Below are 22,970 nucleotides of genomic sequence, written 5' to 3'. Positions count from 1 at the left end.
AAAAGCTTATAATGTTATAATTCATTAATATAAATGTATATTAAAGTTTAGAGAAAAAAATATTACTTTCATATTTAAAATCGATATCATGGATTGACTCTTGATGATATAGAAAAAAGGGAGCAAATTTAAACTCTAACATTGATTATCATAAGATAGTTTAGTATTAATTTTTTTTTTATTCCATTAACTTTTTGAACTACTCACAATTCACAAACCAATTTTCGGTTCAATCAGTCTCCACAGAAGGTCGAATCCAATTTTTAAAATTACCCAAATTTTACATTACACAGGTGGATTACACTAACCTAACTGTTTTATATTCAATTAATTGTATAGCCACATGTCACCAATTTGTCCAAATGGTCTAGATGCTTTACTTATGTATTTTGTTATAATGGCACTCACCTTACTCCCGCTATTAAATACTATATCTACTAGTAATAAACCTTTCTAATTCAGTTAAATGTAGTTAAAGCCAACTCTTGGTCATATGCATTATTCTACCCCTAGTCGCGAATAATTTGATGGGACTCATTCATTAATAGAATGAGGCTCATTAATTAAAGACTAAACAAATGACCCTCTCCTTTGTTTCCTTTGCATTGTTTTTTATTCCAACGAGAAACGACATACTATATATATATATATATAAAGAACTATAGTAACGAATGAACAAATAATTTAATTTCAACATAACCTTATGGGGCATTATTTAATATTTTATTTATATTAAAATTATAAATAAATAGTTAAATCTCAAATATACATAAACATTAAGTAGGTCGTATAAATATTTGTAAATATTTTATAGAATCAAATTGGTATTTAGAAATATATTTTATAAAATATAATTTTTGTTTGAATTTCTCAATTTAATTATAATGTTTCGGCAAAATTGAAAGTTAAGCTATTTATTTGATCTTAGTAGTTATTATTTACCTTTCATTTCATTTAAATTGTTTTTGTTCAGTTTCTCAATTTAATGAATTATTTTTGCCATCAAAGTTAAAAGTTAATATTTATCAATTTAACATTTTTAATCATTTAAAAAACATATAGTTATGCTTTAATATTCTAATAGAAATAAGAGATTTTCCATATCAATATTATTTAAGTTATTAACCACTACGTAAAAAAATACTAGTATTGTATTTTCTTTAAGAAATTCTATATTTTTTTTTCATAACACGTTTTACTTTTTAATTTTGAAGGAGTAGAGAGAATAAAGAGAGAAAATTTCATGAAAAAATATTAAAGGATGCAACATATATCAAAGATAGAGAACAAAGAGTTATACATTTTTTATATATAAAAAAAAGACTTGAGAGTTTAAAATAATTGTATATAATTATTCAATCACAAATTATCATATATATATATATATATATATATATATATATATATATATATTAATTTTAGTATGATTAATCTTTGTTAAAAAACCTAACAAATTATCTTTAGTGGGATAATTTTCTTCAATTATAATTTTTTTATTTATAAAACTCGAACTCTCTTCCTATTTAAGAAGATCAAATTCAATCATATGGAACACCCACTTGTTGATTGTTATGGATAATTTGAAATAAATTTTTGAAATTTATTTTATCTTATTAAAATGATCCATGACTTTTATAATTTCTTAATTTATTTTAATAAATTTTATAGTTAAAATTTATGGCATCAATAAAAGTTGTGTATTTAAATAACCACATTAATCGATAGCTTATTTAATAAATTTTATAACATTATAATTTATGCGCAAAATCTAACCATATAACTTAGAATTAATTGAAAAAACCATTTTAAATTTTAATAAGTAATACTAAGAGTCTAGAACCTTATCCCATATTAAAAGAAATTATGAAATAATTTATTATTCTCATCATTTTTATTAACTTGTGATAAGATTTTAGAGTCAGTTAATAACCCACTGAATTTGTTCCTCCGACAATAATAAATTACTTTTATAAACAGAAACATATTTCGTATAATAATTTTTGAAAAATACCTCCAAAAAGTACAAATAACACAACCAAATTAATTACTTGTTTGCCTGCCTGTGGGGGGGGGAAGCCAAGCCACATTGAGAGAGAGAGATTTAGCATAAGTTTGATTTCCATTTTCACGTTTAGTCTTCATTTTTTTTTAAATTATTTTCATTTTCAAAAGGTTTTAGAATTTTTTGCTTACAAGAAATAAAAATAATGTATTTTTAAAAGAAAATACATTTTTAGATTTATCTAAAATTACATTTTTTGCCACCGTGTTTTCATTTTACTTAAAATGAGATTTCTAGTTTCAACTTAAAAATGAAATTTTATTATTTTCAATTTTTAATTTATTTAAAAAAATATTTTCACGAAAAATAAAAATAAAAATCCAACCAAACACATTTTCATCACTATTTTTTATTTCATATAAAAATAAAAACAAAAAACAATCAAATCAAACCTCCCTTAACTTTTTCAATTTAGGCTTGATGGTTAAGTACTTGCTTTGCTACCTCACAATTTCATCTCCAAATTGCACCCCATTTTATTGTTGAATTTCAAGCTCTACCCTCCCTTCCCTCCACTTTCCTCCCTCTTCTTCTTTTGTAAGTTTCTCTCTTTTCTTACTTTCCGTTCCCCATATTTCGCTCATTCCACTTTTTTCTATTTTCATTTTTGGGATCTACCCTCTCTATTCATTAAACAATATCTTATTCTTCAGATTTATGCCTCTCCTTGACACAATAACAATTCAAGGGCAATTCAATCTCACAAAACTCTGACCTTACCTGCATTTTTAAGTCTGATAAATAAAGGCAACGATTTTTTCCCTCTTTTTAATTTTTTAGACAAAACCCTGATGAAAAAAAAAGTTCAATTTTTTCCCTGTCCTTTTGTTGTATGTTGTGTTTTTGCAAAAGGGTTTTCTTGTGCATGTAAAAACGATGCTTTTGTTTTTTTTTTTGACAATTTTATAGGCTTCTGTTTGAGAGGTGAAGATGGAATTGTAATAAAGCTCGGAATTTAATTGGGGAATTGTGGGAGAAGAAAAAGGAGGAAATCATACACAATGCCGGAGTTCCCCTCGAGCTCGAGGTTGGAAAGGGTGCCAAATAGCGAGAGAAAGAGTGGTTCTTTGGTGTATCTCAATGTGTATGATCTTACACCTGCCAACAATTATCTTTACGTCTTTGGGGTTGGAATCTTTCATTCGGGCATAGAAGGTTTGTTTGTGTGATCCTTCCTTGTATTGTACTTCATCTGCCGTCAATTTTTAATTTTGAGTTCAGCTTGTGATGAGAGAAGTAAATTTTATGCAAATTGTTATGGAATTGCAAAATGATGTTATGGCGCAACATTTTGATTATTGAAAGGAGGAAGAGTAGCAAAACCGAACTGGTAATTGAATAGGACACGACCTGGTTATAATCTATAGTGTGAATGAAATTGCTTTGTGCATTGATCAACATCAACCTAGAAGAAAGACATGTGAATGCATTACTTGACAGTAGGTTGTCCACTCATTCATCGGTTTAGGTTTCTTGTATTATTTTTTGATCGGGTTTGTAGCTTTGGTTTTTAACTGAGCCAAATGGTCCATGTAGCCAACCTCACCTAGTAGCATAAACCTTTGTCGATGTTGTTGTTGCTGCTTGTAGTAATATGCCTTTAGAAAATGTTGCATGGTGGTTAAAATTAGCAGACATTCATTATAATGGTTGTTATATGGGATTCTGCTTTGAATATTATTCAGTCTTTAGGCTAGTAGGAACTATCCATTCATGATGACACTTCATATCAAACATGACAGAAGTACATAATCAATATGGAAGTGCATTAAATTGGGATGGTAAAGTTGGTATCAAAATTGTTGATACATATGACTCTAGACTTCTTGAAGGGTGAGACTTTACTTAATTTTTCTGCATTTGGTAATGTGGGAGTTAAGATATGGTTTTCTATTATTTTAAACTTCAAGTTTAATTATTTGGGACTTTATTATGGTTTACTATACATTCTATACCTATTGGATCTAAGGCTTGATGTTTCATTCCTAAAAAATCTTAAATGTATTTGGAATTTTGGATTACTATAGTAGGAAATAGTTTGTTTGGCACTTTGGCTCCTTGTTTTTAATGATTACTTGAGTTACTATTTTGCCTTTCCCTTTACAGTCTCTTTTTTCTCTGCTCTGCATTTTCTCTCCTGTTTTTTTTTTCCTTCTCTTTCTTTTCCATGATGTTCTTGAAAAAAACTCCCATTGTATGCTTTGTGATTTGTTAAATTTTGGGACTAATTATATTCTTAATTCAGTTTAAAGCTGATTTTATGATTCAAAGGGTAACTCAACATTACATTTGACAATCAAACATAGCATTCCATTGACCTTGAGCATTGATTTTTCTTTTTGGGTATATGCCAGTTGCATCATGGTAAAGGCTTTAAACACATGCATATGTGATTATAAGTTCTTCCTCATCTAATGAAATTTATTGTCTTGCCAAAAGATCTATGTATGTTTTGTCATTGAAGAACTGTGGTTTATCCATTCATGGTTAATGAATTAGTTCTATCTCTTTTGAGTCAAGTGACATTGAGATTTTAAAATGCAATAATGCTTCATTGTTTTCGTTTATTAGTGATCATGCTTCTAGTTAATGTTGCGACGCTTATACCTCATGATTAAGTAACACCTTTCTCACTCTAGCTGAATACAAATCTTTTAGATATATGCACTGCTGAGATTGTTTTAAGAAAACTAATGGCTAGTACTCAGTATATCTTTATATGGTCTCTTATGAGTTGTTTTAATTACTGTCAGTGTAACCCTTCATCCCATCTCTCTGCTGTCAATTATATGGCAACCTCATGCCCGTGCTACTTTTGGATCACAACTCATAACCTATGCTTTATCTTTCATCTTTTATTCCCTCACTTTGAGCCTTTAATTATCAATTTAAATGAACTAAACTTTTTAATTACATGGAAAATTCATTTATATTGCCCATGTCTGAGATTCTGGAATTTTTACTGTTGCACTGTAGTCGTATGAGTTTTGCGTTGCTTCTGGTATGGCATCTTGTGCTATCAAGTCCTGGATAGTTGGCTTATATTTGTGGGTTCTGAATAACAATAGCTCCTACAAACTAGTTTTAGGGTTTTTATTTAACTTAGTATTTGCTATTCATCATTCTTTTAATTCATTTGAGTGTTTTGCTGCAGCCATAAACCATTTACTTTTCCTTGTTACTACAGTTTTGTAGTGGCTCATTTTGTTATTCCAAAATAATTTTAGTTTTTATCCTTTTCCTCCGAAGCAATACACTCCTAGTAAAAGAAGCAACTTACTTGGATGATACTGTTTTGGAATTCACTGCACTGCTTCTGATTCAATCTAATTATCATCAAAATTTTACCATATTTGGACGATGATTATTCGTTTTGTTAATTTATTGAAGTGAAATATTGTAAAAGAAAATCCCACGTGCCCATATTGAGATTGAGTAGTGTCAAATTAGAGTATAGCCAAAGCATGCGCCGAATATACTGGGGGCTACTATAAATTATGCTTAGTAGGTCCAACTTGGGGGCCTATTTAATGTTTGTGTGCAAGTCATTAGTTGAGTTCCTCTTCACCAAATCCAATATGACATTTGCTTTGACATTTGTTTTTGACAGAAATCCCATTCCTAGTTTAAAGGTGTTTTGGATATTGTTACTAATTACAACATTGTATGTACAAGTTACTTATTTGGAAAATTTAATATAGAGAGTATTTTATAAGGGTATAAAGCTACATCTCTCGAACAAAATGTTGATCGGGAGCTGGGATGTACTGCTTTTCTGTTTTAATACCCTCTTGATCTGACTTTAGCTTATTGTTTTCATGAACAGTGCATGGTATGGAGTATGGCTTTGGAGCACATGAGTACCCTACAAGTGGTATATTTGAGGTGGAACCCAGAAGCTGTCCCGGCTTCATCTTCAGACGTTCAGTATTGCTAGGCAGCACTGATATGTCTTCTTCAGAATTTCGTTCTTTCATCGAACGCCTTTCTGGAAAATATCATGGAGACAGTTACCATTTGATTGCTAAGAATTGCAACCATTTTACTGATGAAGTTTGCCAACAGCTAACTGGAAAGCCTATTCCTGCATGGATAAATCGGCTGGCTCGTGTTGGTGAGGGTTCTCTTTTCTTGATTATTCTGATAACAGAGAAGCTGTATTTTGTCTGTCTCACTGTATATTTACTATGAATTCGACATGTATGTCTAATATGCATAAGTATGTTCCGTTCTGTCCCTAGTTTATGATTTAAATTATATGCTGCCATGAATGTAAAATAATTTTTCATATTACTGTGGAAATAAGTTTTGTCAAAGGCTGATGGCTAGTGAGAGCGAGTTATCACAGTTGCTTACAACTGGCCATTGATTTCTGGTACTTGCCTCAACTAGTGTAGGTGTAACATGACCACATCCCGATTGAAATTTCAGGTTCTTTTTGCAATTGTCTTCTGCCAGAAAGCCTTCAGGTTGCTGCTGTTAGACATCTGCCTGAACATCTTGCACTTTCTGGTAAGATTTGAAGACAACAGTATTAGCCAATTGTTTTACACTTTATGACCTCTTTAAGATTAATCTATTGGTGGCTGTCCAAGAAAGAAATATCTATTATGGATGGCACATAGCATTTTACATAATACACATCTACTATATTTTCCATATGTGAAGTACATTTTGTTACAAAAAATGAAAAACAAAAAGTGCACTCCTATGTGATTCATGAAAACCAGAAAGAGTTGAAGTGGCCTATCATTCTTTTGTGAATACCATATCATATAGATGAAACATTTGACATTATAAGCAGTTTGGTTAATCAACCCGCGAGGATAAGGATCTAAACATATGTCAATTGCAGACGACGAAGAACTGGAATCTGATGGCCTCTCAGATTCAGAGGAGAGTGAAGACGAGGATTCCAATCACCATCTGCTAACTACATCAAATGGTGGTGAACTCACCATTATAAAAGAAAAACCAATGACTCTAGCACGGGACCTCCTATGATTTTTCATTAATTACTTACCATTCTTATTCTTTCTTCCTTGTACTGTATGTGTGATATTAGCTTTCAAGGTGTAACAAGCTTTCTCAACTGCCATGTATGTGTTACAAAGATGATATTTGTCTATGTGGTCCTGTATGTTTCAGAATGTAGTGGCTGTCTTTTGGATGTAATATTAAGGTACAAACAAAAATGTTCAGGCATACCGTTAATCTGATTCTGTGGAGTTCATATTATCCTTTTGCCAATATAACCTCTTCTAATTTTCTCATCATAATTGATGGATGATGGGTATCATTTAGTACTGAACAGGTATATATCTTATATTTCTAAGATTATGCTCCATCAGTTTCCCGTGGCTGCTTTTTGTATTGGTTATAAAAGGATTATTTAGGGGAAAAATATTATTTGTTGACTTAGATATGTTTCTAATCTCTCAAATTTAGAGGTCTGTCTTTTTTAGTCATCAAATTAAAATTTATTTTTTAGTTCTTTAATCGTGAAATGTTTTTTTCATTCTGAATTGGTTTTTGATGATTTGGCTGTACAATTTGTAACAGTTTTTGAACTTAAGGGGGACTAAAAAAAGACATCCCTAAATTAGAGGAACTAAGAAAAAACAAACTCCTAAATGTGAGGGACTAAACATATTTAAGCCATATTTGTCCTTAATTATGAACAGACCTACTGTACTGTTAATATTGTAACTCAAACGTAAATAAATGATCCAGTGGGAAATGTAACCATAAGTAGCGCAAAGCAATTCGTAGTTGAAGAGTTTGGCGCGTTATGGGAAATGAATCGGTATATTGATAAATGGATAACAATGCTTGATATTTGCTATAGCATGCATTGAAAGTCATACACTACGTTGATGGTGCACAAAACAGTAGCCACCATTTTTAATGAGAATAAGCACCTCAACAAACCGTAAAATGTCAACGTTATCAACTTCGTTAGTGTTCTGGAAGGTCATCTGAAATTATCCGAGAAAACTATGATACGCTTAGCTCCATAGAACAATGAACAAAAGATGTAACCAACCGATAAGAACAGCAACTAGAGTAACTAAGAGTTGGGCTATGATTTTAGACTGAATGGTATAAGAGATGGAATGTAGGGGAGTGAAGTGAGAAGGTAAGTGACATCATAATGCTCATTGAAAAAGATAGAATGAGATTCATTACACTTTATCCATTCCATTTCATTATATACCAACCGACTCCATTCTATTTTCTACCACCAATTCAAACATGACCTTAATCTTGATTCAAACGCTGCAAAGTTATACCATGTTAATTTTTAATTAAAACGTACGGGCGGGATTTCTTTTGGAGGGGGCTAATAATACAGTGTCTTAGGATTGGGCAATGGTAGTCATTAAACTAAGTTAGTGGAGGTTCCCACATACGTAAATTCATTGGCTCAGCCATGTAACATTCCAACCTCCTTTCTCGAATCGGCAGTGTAGGCCTGCATCCATCGCAAGATAAGCTTGCAACGATGAGGCTTTATACACATTTAAAACTATTGCCCTGTCATAGTAACCATTAGATCAATATAACATAAATGAGGCAGATTGATTGACTGACCCGTAAGACACTCAAATGAGAAAACAGCTGGAATATACAGAGGAAAACGAGTTATAGAGTCAGGACCGCCAAATATGTACGATTATTGGGCAGAAAATGAAAAACATGACTTATAGGCAGCTTTTTCAGTACACGTGGATATCAACACTAATTTCTCCCAGGTGATTAGCCCGGATTGAGCAACTGCTTTCCCTGCTGCTCAGTTTCTCCGAGGAAATCTTCTGGTCGGTAGTAGCATATCGCAGCCAAAGGCATGATATTCTCGCCAGTGCTGCCTGTCCAGCAACTCGTACACGATATACAACACTTAAATCTGCCCATATTTCACTTGCCATGGCTGATTGACTACTTGGGTCGTAACCTTCTAGATCTGACTCTGTTACCATGACTACAGAATTGTCATCAAACATCACAAGATCTCGTGAACCTGCTGCCGTCTGAGAAGCCTTTACTAATAGATTGGCTGTGGGAGCACATCCAACAGCCCTCCTAACCATAAGATGGTAATAGTATTCTTGGACAGCCTGGAATTTCAAAATTAAATTATATGAGGATTAACAGTAATACTAATAATTTTCCTAACCCAAACAAACAAATTTTTGGTCCAAAAATTTGATCAAGAAATTTAAATCAGACGAGCTTCAACTTTTAAAGTAAGGCAATGCTATTCACAGGTATAAGCAAACACACTTTTTCACAGAAAGCTCAAAATCATACAAAATATAAATTCTATTTCACATTTTCATAGACAAACCTTACCCCAAAGCATGTTACGTAAATTGAAGATATGAATGAATTCTGTAAAACTTCAAAATTAACAATGACAATAACTGAAAGATAAACCGCACACTTACTTGCCACTGAGAGGAAGCTAGAAGCACCCTTGGTCGAATTGATTTCACATAAGCATATGCAGCATCAGGTGTCATCATTTTGTGGTGCACCTACACAAAAGCTCAAAACGTAAGAACAATTTACCCAATCACAGTACCAACTCTTTTCTTTTTCTGTTTTGATCTTTTCTATGCTCATTTTTAAGTTGAGGCACCAACCAGATAACAAATAACAATAGTCGTGCTGCGACCACGTCCAGCTTTGCAATGGACATATGTAGTTCGTCCCGACAATGCATTTTCTTCATAAAAAACAAATGAAAAAAAGTCAAAATAATTACAAATAAGTGTAATAATTAAATTATATAAGAAACAATGATACAAGCCAACTTGGCTGACATTAATTCAAGATGCTCCCATTTTGTTGGCCACTCTATGCAACACATTACAAATAGTTTAAAAAGAACAATCAATTTTGTACCACATAAAGAAACTTGAATATGCCACTAAACAGTTGGATATCATTATAGTTAACCAATTTTTCGTAATACTCACCATGTATGAAGTCCACAGCACGGCAAATGTCATGCAGAGAAGGAGCAAAACAGTAATCTCTAGTAGGAATCACCAGATGATCAATTCCATGAGCCTGCCAAATTTAACAACAAATTAAGAGGAAATTGAGCATACATAAAAATACATGAAACTTTGATGTCATGAAAACAGTCAAGATGCTATAATAACCCAATGTAATTGAGATGTTCCACAGTGCCTACGGAACATAAATATTCACCAAGAACTAGAGAAATCCAGTGTTACTAGTATGTTGTACAGATAAGCATTGTTAACCCCACTTTTCCTGAAACACAAGTGCATACCAGAACATGCACACATGCACAGCAAAATTCAAAGTACTAATCTTTTAGAAATAACATTAATCCCACTCATAAAAATGTTATTTCTAGTCATTATAAAAACCAAGATGCTACTACACTTACATCAGATATACATGCAAGCAGTAAACAACAAAATCTATGGGTCAGGTTAACAGTAACAATGTTCCCTTGATCTTATGATTCATAAGCAGCTTTGTGGTTTATTAGCCTTAACCATTTCCAAGTATACTTGCTTCATGTAATCACATTATGTGTTTCATTTCACAGTCAGTTTAAATACTTCCTGGAAGTTGCAGAGCCACCAAAGCAAATTAATTATCACCAAATTTTTATGACAAGAAAACATGATTAACAGAAACTAGTCAGTCACTGCAAACAAAACAACTCTCTACACAGAAGGTCAGAAGGGGCATAAAACCCTTTGAACTTAACTCCCAAATTTCACAAGTTATATTCAACATCATTCTTATAAAAAAAGTCTTGTAGTAAAAAATCAAAAGGATTTAGCTAGAAAAGCAGGTGCTAAACAATAAAGAAAAAAAAAAACCCTCAGATAAAATATTAAGTATTAACATCAATTAAAAAAATATAGAAAATACTCACATAATATAATGCTGTTGGAACCAAAGTCTCATATGACTCATTCAATGTGATAACCCCACGAACACCGAGCTCCTTTAAGTGGGGAACATCTATAGGAAATGGAACAGCACCTAACAATATGAACTGAAAATTAAGTGCATCAGATTTAGGAGCAACCTTGTGTCCCACAAACAACATAAGACAATTTTCATATTCAGCCAAGTTAAAAATGTCATCTCAGATATAAGAAAAAATCGGATGGCTTCACTACCAAGATTACATATTCAATGAATTAAGAAAAGTTTTGATATCAATCAAAGTAAACCAGTAAACCACAACAACCTTATCCCACAAATGAAGATATTATCAGAAGCAGAAAATACACCATGGGAGGACACATGGATGAGAAACAGATGACAGCAACAAATTGTACCAAAATGAAGTATGGTATGTGTCCTTTGTTGATTTTAAGGAATAAAAAATCAATTATTATTAGATCATGCAGAACAAAGATAATAATAGCAACCAGCAACGACAACAAAAGTCTTATCATACTACATGAATCTTATGACACCATTGGGCTATTAAAGGTCAAATTCTCAGCGAGATAATAACAACCAGCCGAAAGGTAAAAAATAATCAGCCAGCTTTTGAATCAGAAAACAGAAATCAAATACATTCCGACTTAGCATATCAATTTCCTAGGTGCAAATTATAATTGCCTTTTCCATTTGAAATCCGAGTAAATCAAATTTCACTTACAGTAAGTTAAGAATTTCAAAATAAAAGATTCCATTTAATTTACAAATGAGTTTGTTCATGAAACTTATTTGGAAATTGGAATGATATTAACGTAAGAAGCCCATTCATTTAAAGGTAGTAATTCAAGTGCAAATTAGAATTGATTTTTCCATCTGAAACCCAAATAAATCCCATTTTACTTCCAGTGTTAGTAATTTCAAAACTAAAAGAACTCATTTCATTTAATTGTATTAAGTAAAGAATTAAATTCATTTAACACCTTTTGATGCATTTAAAGGTTGCTAATGGAATTTGCATATCCTCTTATCTTGAGAAATTCCTTCCATTTCTATAACCATTAACTACTGTTCCAAACTGGAACAGGTTGGCTCTGGCACTTAAAGCCCTTGGTCAACAGTAAACCATATTTAAAGAATAGAAAGGAAAAAAAAGAAGCTTTTGGTTAGGAAAATTAAATTAAATACATAAATGAGCAATCAGAAAATATCACAAATGTTGAGATCAATACCCTCATCAAACATAAAAAATTAACAGTATGCGAAATTTTATGCTTCATAATCTTCCTTCTTTAATTCTCCAGCCCGTAAGAGTTGTATCATCATCTCAATACAGTCCATAACATGGAAGAGGGATAAACCACAGCAGGTATATTCAATTAATCAATCAATCAATGCTATAAAAAGTAACAACATTTTTAACTCACAAGCAATCTTCCCTCTCTATGTTGATAATCACAGCCAGCCAGCCACCCACCACACACACCGAATTTGTTGCATTGCATGTATATTACTAAATTGTAAAGCCAATGTGCCATTACTAAAATTGAAGATGAAAACAAACACACACACAAAAAACTGAACACCATTCAATACATAGTCAAGCTGAAGCACAAGATATCATACCTCATCAACCTTATCCCACCATCGAAACTCGGTCTGAATCTTATTCCTTACGACATTGTAAAACAGGGTTGGATAGAAAAGCGCACGAGCGCCTGCTCCAACCAGCACCCTTTTCGCATCATAACCACCCACAAACCTCGATCCTCCTTCCTCCACACCTTCTAAAACCTCAACTCCCTCCAATTCCTCTATATGCATAACTCACTCCAAAATCACAAAGCAATTACCGTAATAATATCCCGATAATTACAAAAACCCTAATCAACAAATACCTATGGTGTGAACCACGCTTTTTTTTTTTACAAATTACAATTTTTTACAAATTACAACTCCTCGCGTATCCTGTCCACGAATCTATCACGATTTACAACCACCAAAACAATCACAAGAAAAAAATTTACAGAACAAACGGAAGAAAAAAATAAAATCTAATTGCCCCAAATTGAAATTGGCGGATCAATAGATCGATCGACAACCTAGGAAATTGGAATTCTACAACAAATCGAAGAAGGAATGATATAAAGGACGAAAGGTTGGCCCAGAAAACTGTGAGGAGTATTTTCCCGGGAAAATAAAACCATGTTTCTTTCGGAAAAGGGTAGATCGAGGAAGAGTGGTTATCGTAATTTGCAAGAGAGAGAAAAATAGAGGGAAAATTTGTCAGGAAGAAAAAGAAAAAGGAAAAAGAATCGGGAGAGAAAGAGGAAGTTGGGAAATGGAATCCCTAACCCTAGATTTGGTAGAATCAGAAGAAAATGGCTCTTTTGCTCAACAAACTCTGCACCTGAAAGTAAAGGATACGAATACGAGAAAATATGGATGAAGAGGTAAAAATCGAGAGAATGGGGAGCGGCAAAGTTTTGGTTACGCGATTGTGACGCACGGAAGGTGAAAGTCTCGGAGAGATTGACACGTAACACCGCTTGTGGGCTTCGCCTTTTGGGTGAGGTTTGCTATTCTTGTGGTTGTTTAAATCCTGCACCTCCCATATTGAATCCTACACCTCCTAATTTCTTTAAAATCCCAAATTACCCTTTTCATATTATACCATTCCGAAATAGACTTTCCATAACATAAAAAATAACTACTAGAATAGGTATTCCATAATAGTAAAAAATAGTTTTATCTTTTGAAATAGGCGTTCCATAATAGTAAAAATAGCTTCTGAAATAGGGATTTTGTAACAATTAAAAATAACTTTCGAAATAAGTGTTCCATAACAATAAAAAATAATTGTCTTCTAGAATAGGTGTTCCATAATAATAAAAAATAGTTTTGCTTCTGGAACGAAAATTTTGGAAAATACAAAATGCATTTCCAAAAAGGCTATTTTCATAAGCAAAAATGTTTTCAAAACAACATTTTTGCTTGTGGAAAGATCATTCTAGAATGCTTGTTCAAGAAAATTTGTTTCAGAACCAGCATTCCAGAAGCTTGTTCTGGAACCAACCCTCACCCCATCCAAACCAGAACCCAAACCCACACCCACTGCAAAGGAACGAAAAAGGAAGCAAGGGCTTACCTTGGATGATGAATGAAGAAGAGAACGAAAGAGGAAGTAGGGGGGATGTGTGCCGCATTATGGGGAGGAGGAGTGCCACTAAGAGGGAGTGTTAATTCATTAAGGGTAATTTAATAATTTCAAAGGTAATTATGGGTGTAGGATACATGTATGGATGTGTAGGATTCAAGTCCCTTCTTATGAGTTGATTACTGACAACCCATAGGTCTAAGTCCACACCTTATTGTACAACTGCTACACTTCTTCAACCTTTAATATTTTCAATTTATTTTTCATTGCTTTAATTTTATTTTTTTTACACATGCATAATTATCGTCCACAATAGATAATATAATAGAGTTAAATAAGATTATTATAGATGATAAAATTATACTCTAGATATTTAACTTAATTGTTAGAATGGGTAAAATCATTATAAAAGACTAGAAGGAAAGAGACCATATTTTTGAATAAAAATGAAAAAAATAATCTAAAAGTCAAAAGAAAAATAACTGTGTTAGGTATATATTTAAAGAGGGTTTTAATTCTAAAATGAATTCTAAAACGAGGTAAGTATTAAGTAGCTTTTATGTATAGATTTTTCAACAAACTTATTTTCAATGCAAAATATTTCAAATATATATCACCTAATTTCATACTCACTTTTAATATAAGTCCCCTACACCCTAGTAAATTTTATTGAAAATTATAAATAAGACCTACTAAATAATAAATTAGACTTACCAAAATTTATAATTTTCAATAAATTTTAATGTGTATTAAATATGATATGTTAATATTTCTACTTGTACCAGTCCCAAATTAAAAATGCCTTAAGCAAAAGCAACTCAAGCAGCCACATGAATTGTAATCGTTTTCTCTTCTTCTCCCAAAATTGTTTTGGTATCTATATGTTTCACTCAATATTCCTTATTGAGTTTTCTTAGTTTCGCGGTAAAGAGCATCTAACTCAAGCGCATATCAAAATTAGAAATATTCAAACGCAGATGGGTAGGGATCAGATTCTTTGCCAACAAGTGATCCAAATGTATTCCTCTTCTCACCACCTCACCTTCACCCTCTCATAGAAAACAAGAGAGAATTATAATTAATATACTGAGTAACTCTATATATCTCAATTTATTTGAGTATTTTTTATTTAACAATGCTTCATTAATCCTTTATAACTAAGCAACATCATCCTTTTGCTCTACTCACTTTCTCCCAAACTACGCCTCTAATAGAAATAAAGGTCTTCTTATTTAGGTTATAGGTTAAAAAAATTAAAGGAAAAATATATATTTATTATAAAAATCATTAAAAAAATCCAAATTCTTTTAATTTCTTAATCAATACTCTAGGAATAATAATTAGTATTTCCCTACAAATAAATTAGTCAGCACTTGAAGTACCACATACAGAGATTCTTGGTCATGCTGTCTTAACATTCGTACTTAAACCTAGTCGATCTATTAATTATTTGGTACTATTTAGATTAAAAAATTGATAATATAATAATATGATTCACAACATTCTATCGTCATTCCCAACTCTCTTTGTTCTCTTTCACACACACACAAAAAAAAAAAAAATTAACCAAAAGTATTTAAAAGGCAAAGGCAAGTTATGCATGGCAGCTTTGATAGATAAAGTGGCCAGTTACACTAATGGGATAAGTCATCATTGTTGAATCATCTAACATTGAGAAGTAAAATTGGACCTAGAATAGAAGGCCTAGAACTTTCTCACTCATCACATTCCTGTGAGTGCATGATTAAAAAAAAATTAACCGAGATCATCCGCTTATTATTCCATCAACTTTTGCATCCATATTGACTCACTGCGTAACCTTTAAGAGAACATTTTGAGTCACTGCGTAACCTTTAAGAGAATCCAACAGCAGCCAAAAAAGGAGGATTTGAAGTGTTAGTAAACAAAATTAATTAATAGATAAGTATAACACAAAACTTAGTGCAATGAAAATTTATATAAAAAATTAGCATATTAAGATAAAATTATTCTAATTTAATCAAATTCTGAATGTTAAATTTGTAATTGTGTTAAATACTCCAAATAAAAATATTGCAAAATTCCAATTCTAGTTAGAGGACAACACAAAGAATACATAAGGATGGTCATCTGAGTTTTGTGTACGCGTAAACACATGCTGGAATTTGTCTTTTCTTTTGTCACATAAATCCAACAGCCTCCATCCAAATGAAATCCATGGCAGGAGTACAAAACGGGAATCATGACTAATTCCAACGCTAACCATTTGCACCTTGCATTTTTTTTTTCTATTCCAAAGTTGTCCCTTTTCTCTATCTGAAATTCCCAAGCTCAATATATAAATAGCTGGTCATCAATATGAGTTTTGCAACTGTTACTATAGATGTAGGCAAATTGATTCGATGCATATGGACCCTCTGCATATGTTCCTCCAACTATGCTTTAGAGTCATGGACCAACACCTGAACAAGTGTATACTTTGGTATTGATCACAAGCTGTTGTTTTCATTTCACCCTCTTTACGTGTAGTTTTATTCGATCAATCTGTAGCACCACTGGGGGAAAATAATGGTGATAACCAATTAAACGTCAATTGAGTTGAGCTTATAGGTCCATGTGCCAATTTTAACTATTTCTTGGTGTTGATGTAAAATTGATAAGATACCATGCATGGCCAAGAAAACAAAACTTTCTGGAGCCAAAGGGGAGTTAAGAAAGGTATCTGGTGATATGTATGCTTTTTTTTTTTTTTTGGTAATTAAGAGAGAAAAAAGTATCAGCAAAATCATGTTGGAGCATAGAGATACGCCCTCTAGGAGATGACTCAAGAAAAGGCAAACCCAAATCCGTCTTAAGGTATATGATTTTTGAGAAAACATCAGTGTAAATTAAAGGCTGGAAACTTGGAATCAATCGAAAAGTTGGAGACACTAGCAAAATTTTAAAGATAAGAAAACAAGTTTCCCATTATTTTCAAACTCTGTTCTTAAAACTTAGGGTTATATACTATGGGAGAAAAAAGATGTTGTCAATATTTGTAACAGTCCGCATTTGATTTGGAGTCATGGATACACATTAATACTCAATTTTGTGTTAAAGTTTTAAAAAATTACACAAAAGTAATATTTGGAAACTTCATACTAACACATGTCAATGACTGAAAGATTGATACAAAATCAAATATGTAATTAATCCTAAATTAAGTCATAATTTCATTTGTCACTAAATAGATGCTTAATGTGATACATACATTATGATCTTTATTTTTAATGAAGGAAAAGAGATTGAGAAAAATATTAATTTAATTATTTTATATTTTAGAAATAAATTTAGAATTTTAATATCATTATGATGCAACCTTCTTCTTTTGTCAAAGACATTTTCAACCCATAGAAAACTAGATAAATATAAATTATAAAAGTATTTTTTTATTCATAAGAATCGAACATAAATAAAAAAAATTATAATAATTCACTAATTCTTCTTTTTAATCAGCTAGACCCTATTGATAAAGTGGATTTTAAATCTCACAAGTCACAAGTATAATAATTTCATACAGACAGATACAGCAACTTGGGGTATTTACTTAAAGAAACTGGTATATAATTTGTCAAAGCATATTGGTGTGGGAATCGAAAGGGCGAAAAAGGTAACATGGCAAACGGAATAAAGGCAAGGCTAGGCTTGACATATTTGTCTTTGACGGTTCCTAGAGAAAAACAGAACAAAGCCAAAGCAAAACCTTCAGTTTTCAGATTATTTTCCTCACCACTTTTCTTCTCTTCTTCCCCATCTCCTTTCCCTTTGTGCTTTTCCTTAACCTCTCTACTTCCCTTCTTCACATTCTCCTTTTGCAACAATGGCAGGTGCAATCCACGCCACAAAGCACCAAAAACTCCCACTTGCACAACACCAAGAGGACCAAAATAAGTTCTATTACCATTTCCTCTACAAAGCCACACTAGTCCTCATCTTCTTCGTTATTCTCCCTCTCTTCCCCTCACAGGCTCCTGAATTCATCAACCAGTCACTCCTCACCAGAAACTGGGAACTCCTCCACCTTCTCTTCGTTGGCGTCGCCATCTCCTACGGCCTCTTCAGCCGCCGGAACGATGAAACGGAGAAAGAGCATAACAACAACAACTCAAAGTTCGACACTGCACAAACTCTTGTGTCAAGGTTCCTTCAGGTGTCATCTTTTTTCGAGGACGAGAGTGAGAGCCCGGTCGAGTCCGATAACGAAACAAAAGTCCAAACGTGGAGCAGTCAACACTACAGGAACGAACCTGTGGTTGTTGTTGCTGCCTCTCCACGGTTGAAAAAGCATTCTAGTTTTGATGACCAGAGTGGAGATAAGCCTTTGCTTTTGCCTATTCGAAGCTTGAAGTCTCGATTATCTGATGAAGCTGAAGATGTTGATGTTCAATCTCTGAACAGGTCGATGAACTCCAAAAGATTTTCAAGCAATTCGAATAGAAAAGCAGAAGTTGAAGCTGATGCTGATGTTCAATCTCTAAATAGGTCAACAACCTTCAAAAGGTTTTCAAGCAATTCAAACAGAAATGGAGAAGTTGAAGCTGATGGTGTTGGTGTTGATGTTGATGTTCAATCTATAAGTAGGTCAACAATTTCTCAAAGATTTTCAAGCAATTCGAATAGAAAAGCTGAAGTTGAAGCTGATGATGTTGATGTCCATGTTCAGTCTCTAAATAGGTCAACATCTTCCAAAAGATTTTCATGCAATTCAAACAGAAACACAGAAGTTGAAAGTTCTAGAGTTGAGAACAAGAACAAAGAGAGCGTGGTGCTTCCTTCTCCGATTCCATGGCGTTCAAGATCAGGAAGATTGGAACCTAAGCAAGAAGAATTTGATGATGCCTTCAACATGATGCTTTCTCCTTCAAAGGAGGAATCTCGCCCAGTGAAGTCTCAACCTTCACGTGCTTCTTCGCGAGCAAGTTCGGTGTCTCCTTCGCCTTCTTTCTCATCAGAATCGCTTGCGAAGAACTCAGAGGACTCGGTGAGGAAGAAGGCCTTCTACAAGTCATGTCCTCCACCGCCTCCGCCACCGCCACCAATGATGTTTCACAAATCAGTGTCCATGAAGCCAAGGTATGGTGGTTCATTCAATGAAGAACCTTCCTTCAATAAGGAGTTGAAGAGAAGCTTCAAAAGTGAGAGGAACATGCCAGTGGGAAAAAAAATTGATGAAGAAAATAAACCCATGCAACGCACGTCGTTTAGAAGTGACAAGATCATGGGGCATGCAAGTGTGCCTCTTGTGTCACAGCCAGCAGAGAAAGAAAGCTTTCTTGTGGAATCTAATGATGATGAAGACGAGGATACGGAAACCGAGGACGAGGATGTTGGAGGAGGAAGAATCATTGTTCAGAATCAGAACAATGACAGTGGGAAGGGTCCACAAGTTATTGGTGGAGAAAGTTCAAAAACAGATGGTGATGAAGGACCAGATGTGGATAAGAAGGCTGATGAGTTCATTGCCAAGTTTAGAGAGCAAATAAGGCTTCAAAGAATTGAGTGTATCAAGAGGAGTACAAAGAGTGCAAGAAACTCCACAAGGTAATAATAATATTGAAGATGGATATCCTATATATATATCCTTCTATTTGCTACATTAGTTAAATGGGATGTAATTAAATTGACCTGGTTGTTTCTTTCCAAGGCTTAAGGGTGTTATTGAATTGCTGTCCTCTTCCCCCCAACATAAATATTTATGGTATAGACAAATTACTGATTTTACCTGCGCTTTGCTATAACTTCAATTGTTTTCCACTTTCTGCGGTTGTTTTGAATGGGAAATAATTGTGATTAGATCACAGTTTTGGCCATTTGTTGTTTGTACGAAGCTAACTGTAGTAATCGCCAATTACAACTTACAGAAATCACCAATCACAAATTTTAATTAATAATAGAAAATATGAATATTAAAAGAAGTGTACTAGAAAAATGTATTGGTAGGACTCCTCGTCTAGATAGTGAGTCCTCGATTTTAAAAAATTAAAATGCATCAGAAAAATTGAAGTACTTGAGTTCTCATTTTGATGAGAAATAGAGTTGGGAGCTGAAGGGATTCAAAAAGACTGACCGTTACGCTCATGATATTTTCATGTGAATGTTGTTACTCGATGTTCTGTGAAATGTTTTTCCACCCAAGTGTTGGGAATTGATTTGTTGTTTAATTGACATCAATATGGATAATTAAGATTGGATTGGAAAAGTGATCATTCACTTAATGATGATGTGGTAGTTGCACAAAGCCTTTAACGCATCATGAGCTCAGTTGCAAATTGCTAGAGACATGGCATATAAGAATATTGTCGTTTTCCAGCTTTCTATGGCACTAAATTTCCTTCACTCTAATCAATTTCCTTTAAAGTGCGTTTGGATTAAATACTTCAATTAAAAAAAATTTATTTTCAAAATTTTGTGTTTGGATAAAAAAAGTTAAAATTATGAGGGTGAAAAAGATGAATGAAAAAAAGAAAAAATATGATTGGTGTTTCAATTTCTCACCTTTTAAAAGGAAATTGAAATTTCAGATTTTTAGTTGTTTAAAATTATGTTTTAAAATTCTAAAATTTTTAATTCTTCACAAAAAAATATCCAAACAATGAATTCTAAATTAGAGAAATTTAAATTCTTTGATAAATTATTTTCCTCAGTTAAAATTCTCTATCCAAACATATTCTTAATGTTTTATTAGTTAAAGTATCACTTTATTATTGGATCCTACATGTCTTACAACTGGGCTTAATTAACCGAATGAAAATCAACAACAACTAAGTACATTTGAGCATGGGCTGTCCTAGTTTTCAAGAAACCTGAATATGAAAAAACAAAACTAGTAGCTTGATGACTAATTCGGGGAACTGCGTAGGGCATCCACTATTTTTACTGTTATACCTAGCAGTTTTTTTAAATATCGAAAATGTCTTTATATGTATTTTTGGTGATAAATAGCAGATTGGCTTTTTCATTTTTATAGTGTCTTTTTTCGTAAAATTGCACTCCCTTAGTGTAACTTGCTTTCGTTAGCATCCTTTTGTGAGTGTTTGTTGTCGTCGGTGGTGTACATGTGTTGTTTACGGATATACGATGAAGTTTTGTGGTTTTCCATCGCTGAAGAAGAAGTGGTGCGTATTAAAAAAATTTAAAATATACGGATTGTCAATCCATATGTTTTGAATTTTAAAAAAAAATTATACAATTAATTTATTTATAAAATTTGATAATTAAATAAATTTGATATTTAACTGAATGTTGTATTTATATGTTTATTATAGTAATTAATAGTTAAACAAATTTGATATTTAATTGAATGATGTATTTGGATATTTATTGCAATGATTGAAAATTAAACGAATATGGTATTTAATTGAATGATGTATTTAGATGTTTATTATAGCAATTGATAATTAAATAAATTTGGTATTTTTTTACATATATAATTTTTTATTAAACTTATGATTTTTATTTACAATTATATATATAAACAAATTAATTATTAGATAAAAATTAATTATCACAAAATTTATTATGTAAATTTACATGTGTATTAAATATACATTAGAAATTTTAGTATTATATATAGCAACATTAATTATTTTATAACATAATTGGTCTATTAGTTCAGTTAATTATAACAAAGCGAAAGTTATAGATTCGATTCCTGCTTGAACCATTAATTTTAAATTAATTCGTAAATTATATCTTTGAAAAAAAAATTAAAAAAATCATTGGGCCACTTACGGATTGACAATCCGTAGGCCCAATATGGATTGTTAATCCGTAAGTCTCATACAGAGTATTGGGCTTACAAAAGGATAAAATCGAAATTTCGCATGTTATACTGGGTGTACGAGTAAAAATTTTGGGTGCCCCTAGCAGTTCGCTAATTGGGTAAACTAGGCTCTTGTTCTATGAAATACATTGAATGATTTTACAAGCTACCAAGTGTGTTTGGTTTTCGGTTAATTTTCCGTTGCAAAGCTTTAAACGATTGTTTAACTCAACAACAGTAAAACCATAGATTTAAGTGAACGTGTATTACACACAAGTGAGAGTTTGACAAGGGAAGAAGTTTTGAATTTCTTGGAATGAGAATCTTATTTTCTTAATCTGTTTCAAAAAAAAAAAAAAAAATTCCCTCCCCTATCAAACACCCCCTGGATGTCTACTATGATCAAGTTGTGAAGAAAATTAGCCAAGCAACATGGGAAAGGGTTTTGGTAAAGATGTCCGCAATCTAATCCTTAGATCATTTTAATCCAATTAACATTCTGATTGTTCATATTGGTTTTGTAAAAATTGATACATATTATAAAAAAAATGGACTACTATTCTATTTATTTTTTTGTATTTAAATATATTTTTAATCCCTACACTTTAATTTTTTTTATTGCTATTATTTTTAATTATCTCATACGTTCGTGCAGTGATAAAACTTCACAAGAAATGAAAATGTGTTAATTTATCTTAATTGCTAACTTAAACTGCAAATGCAATCAACGGGTCAAGTTAGCTTGAGTTTATTGGGCAGGAAAACATGCAATTCTAACTAGGCTAATTTGGTTGAATTTTGCACCTAGGAATTTGCATCAAACACGTTAGTGTGATGCTACCTGAAAACACAACTAAACATCATCGAACCAAGTTATTTTATACACAATTTAAACCATAAACAATCTTTAGTTAATATTTAATAACTCCAGCAAGCAAAAAACAATCCATTGACACAAAATGATAAAGAAGAAGCAGGAAAGGTCATCCACTTGGCAAATTCATCATTGCCTAACCACTTGATTTCCT

At 32.4% G+C, this 22,970-nt stretch overlaps 3 protein-coding genes across 6 annotated transcripts; 2 read left to right on the top strand and 1 right to left on the bottom strand.

The window, feature by feature from the left end:
* The first annotated feature begins 2,459 nt into the window (after positions 1-2,459).
* On the top strand, positions 2,460-7,295 carry LOC100814439 (deSI-like protein At4g17486). 3 transcript variants are annotated; one of them, XM_014769344.3, is made up of 6 exons: positions 2,542-2,599; positions 2,716-2,809; positions 2,972-3,217; positions 5,889-6,176; positions 6,494-6,574; positions 6,918-7,295. In XM_014769344.3, exons 3-6 carry the CDS (start codon positions 3,064-3,066, stop codon positions 7,064-7,066), a joined length of 672 nt encoding a protein of 223 aa, XP_014624830.1. In that variant the 5' UTR covers positions 2,542-2,599; positions 2,716-2,809; positions 2,972-3,063; the 3' UTR covers positions 7,067-7,295. The 3 variants fall into 3 exon arrangements, with proteins under 3 accessions (XP_003549929.1, XP_014624830.1, XP_006600848.1); XM_003549881.5 differs by lacking the exon at positions 2,716-2,809 and having other exon boundaries at positions 2,460-2,599; XM_006600785.4 differs by having other exon boundaries at positions 2,588-2,809.
* A 1,377-nt stretch (positions 7,296-8,672) lies between these two features.
* Positions 8,673-13,535, bottom strand: LOC100813907 (phosphatidylglycerophosphate phosphatase PTPMT1). Of its 2 annotated transcripts, XM_006600784.4 has the most exons (7): positions 12,632-12,756; positions 12,433-12,518; positions 10,989-11,111; positions 10,045-10,138; positions 9,709-9,791; positions 9,511-9,600; positions 8,673-9,180 (listed from the first exon to the last, which is right to left on the bottom strand). In XM_006600784.4, the coding sequence occupies exons 2-7, from the start codon at positions 12,508-12,510 to the stop codon at positions 8,782-8,784; spliced, it is 867 nt and encodes a 288-aa protein (XP_006600847.1). In that variant the 5' UTR covers positions 12,511-12,518; positions 12,632-12,756; the 3' UTR covers positions 8,673-8,781. The 2 variants fall into 2 exon arrangements, with proteins under 2 accessions (XP_006600847.1, XP_003549928.1); XM_003549880.5 differs by lacking the exon at positions 12,433-12,518 and having other exon boundaries at positions 12,632-13,535.
* Positions 13,536-17,663: 4,128 nt separating this feature from the next.
* LOC102669308 (uncharacterized protein DDB_G0284459) lies at positions 17,664-19,918 on the top strand. The gene has a single exon (XM_006600783.4). The coding sequence runs from the start codon at positions 18,001-18,003 to the stop codon at positions 19,723-19,725; it is 1,725 nt and encodes a 574-aa protein (XP_006600846.1). The 5' UTR covers positions 17,664-18,000; the 3' UTR covers positions 19,726-19,918.
* The last annotated feature ends 3,052 nt before the right edge of the window (positions 19,919-22,970 follow it).

Source organism: Glycine max, chromosome 17 (assembly GCF_000004515.6).
Source record: "Glycine max cultivar Williams 82 chromosome 17, Glycine_max_v4.0, whole genome shotgun sequence".
Lineage (NCBI taxonomy): Eukaryota > Viridiplantae > Streptophyta > Magnoliopsida > Fabales > Fabaceae > Glycine > Glycine max.
The sequence above is the reverse complement of the archived record's forward strand: the minus strand, read 5'-3'. Positions and strand labels throughout refer to the sequence as shown.

Bases quoted from the DNA above. Each gene is read 5' to 3' on its own strand.
- LOC102669308 (XM_006600783.4), top strand. From the start codon at position 18,001: ATGGCAGGTGCAATCCACGCCACAAAGCACCAAAAACTCCCACTTGCA.
- LOC100813907 (XM_003549880.5), bottom strand. From the start codon at position 12,829: ATGCATATAGAGGAATTGGAGGGAGTTGAGGTTTTAGAAGGTGTGGAG. The intron at 9,792-10,044 runs GTGAGTATTACG...TTTTTTATGAAG, and splicing joins TGCTGTGGACTTCATACATG to AAAATGCATTGTCGGGACGA. The intron at 9,181-9,510 runs GTAAGTGTGCGG...TTGAAATTCCAG, and splicing joins TAGCTTCCTCTCAGTGGCAA to GCTGTCCAAGAATACTATTA.
- LOC100814439 (XM_003549881.5), top strand. From the start codon at position 3,064: ATGCCGGAGTTCCCCTCGAGCTCGAGGTTGGAAAGGGTGCCAAATAGC. The intron at 3,218-5,888 runs GTTTGTTTGTGT...TTTCATGAACAG, and splicing joins CTTTCATTCGGGCATAGAAG to TGCATGGTATGGAGTATGGC. The intron at 6,177-6,493 runs GTGAGGGTTCTC...TTGAAATTTCAG, and splicing joins AAATCGGCTGGCTCGTGTTG to GTTCTTTTTGCAATTGTCTT.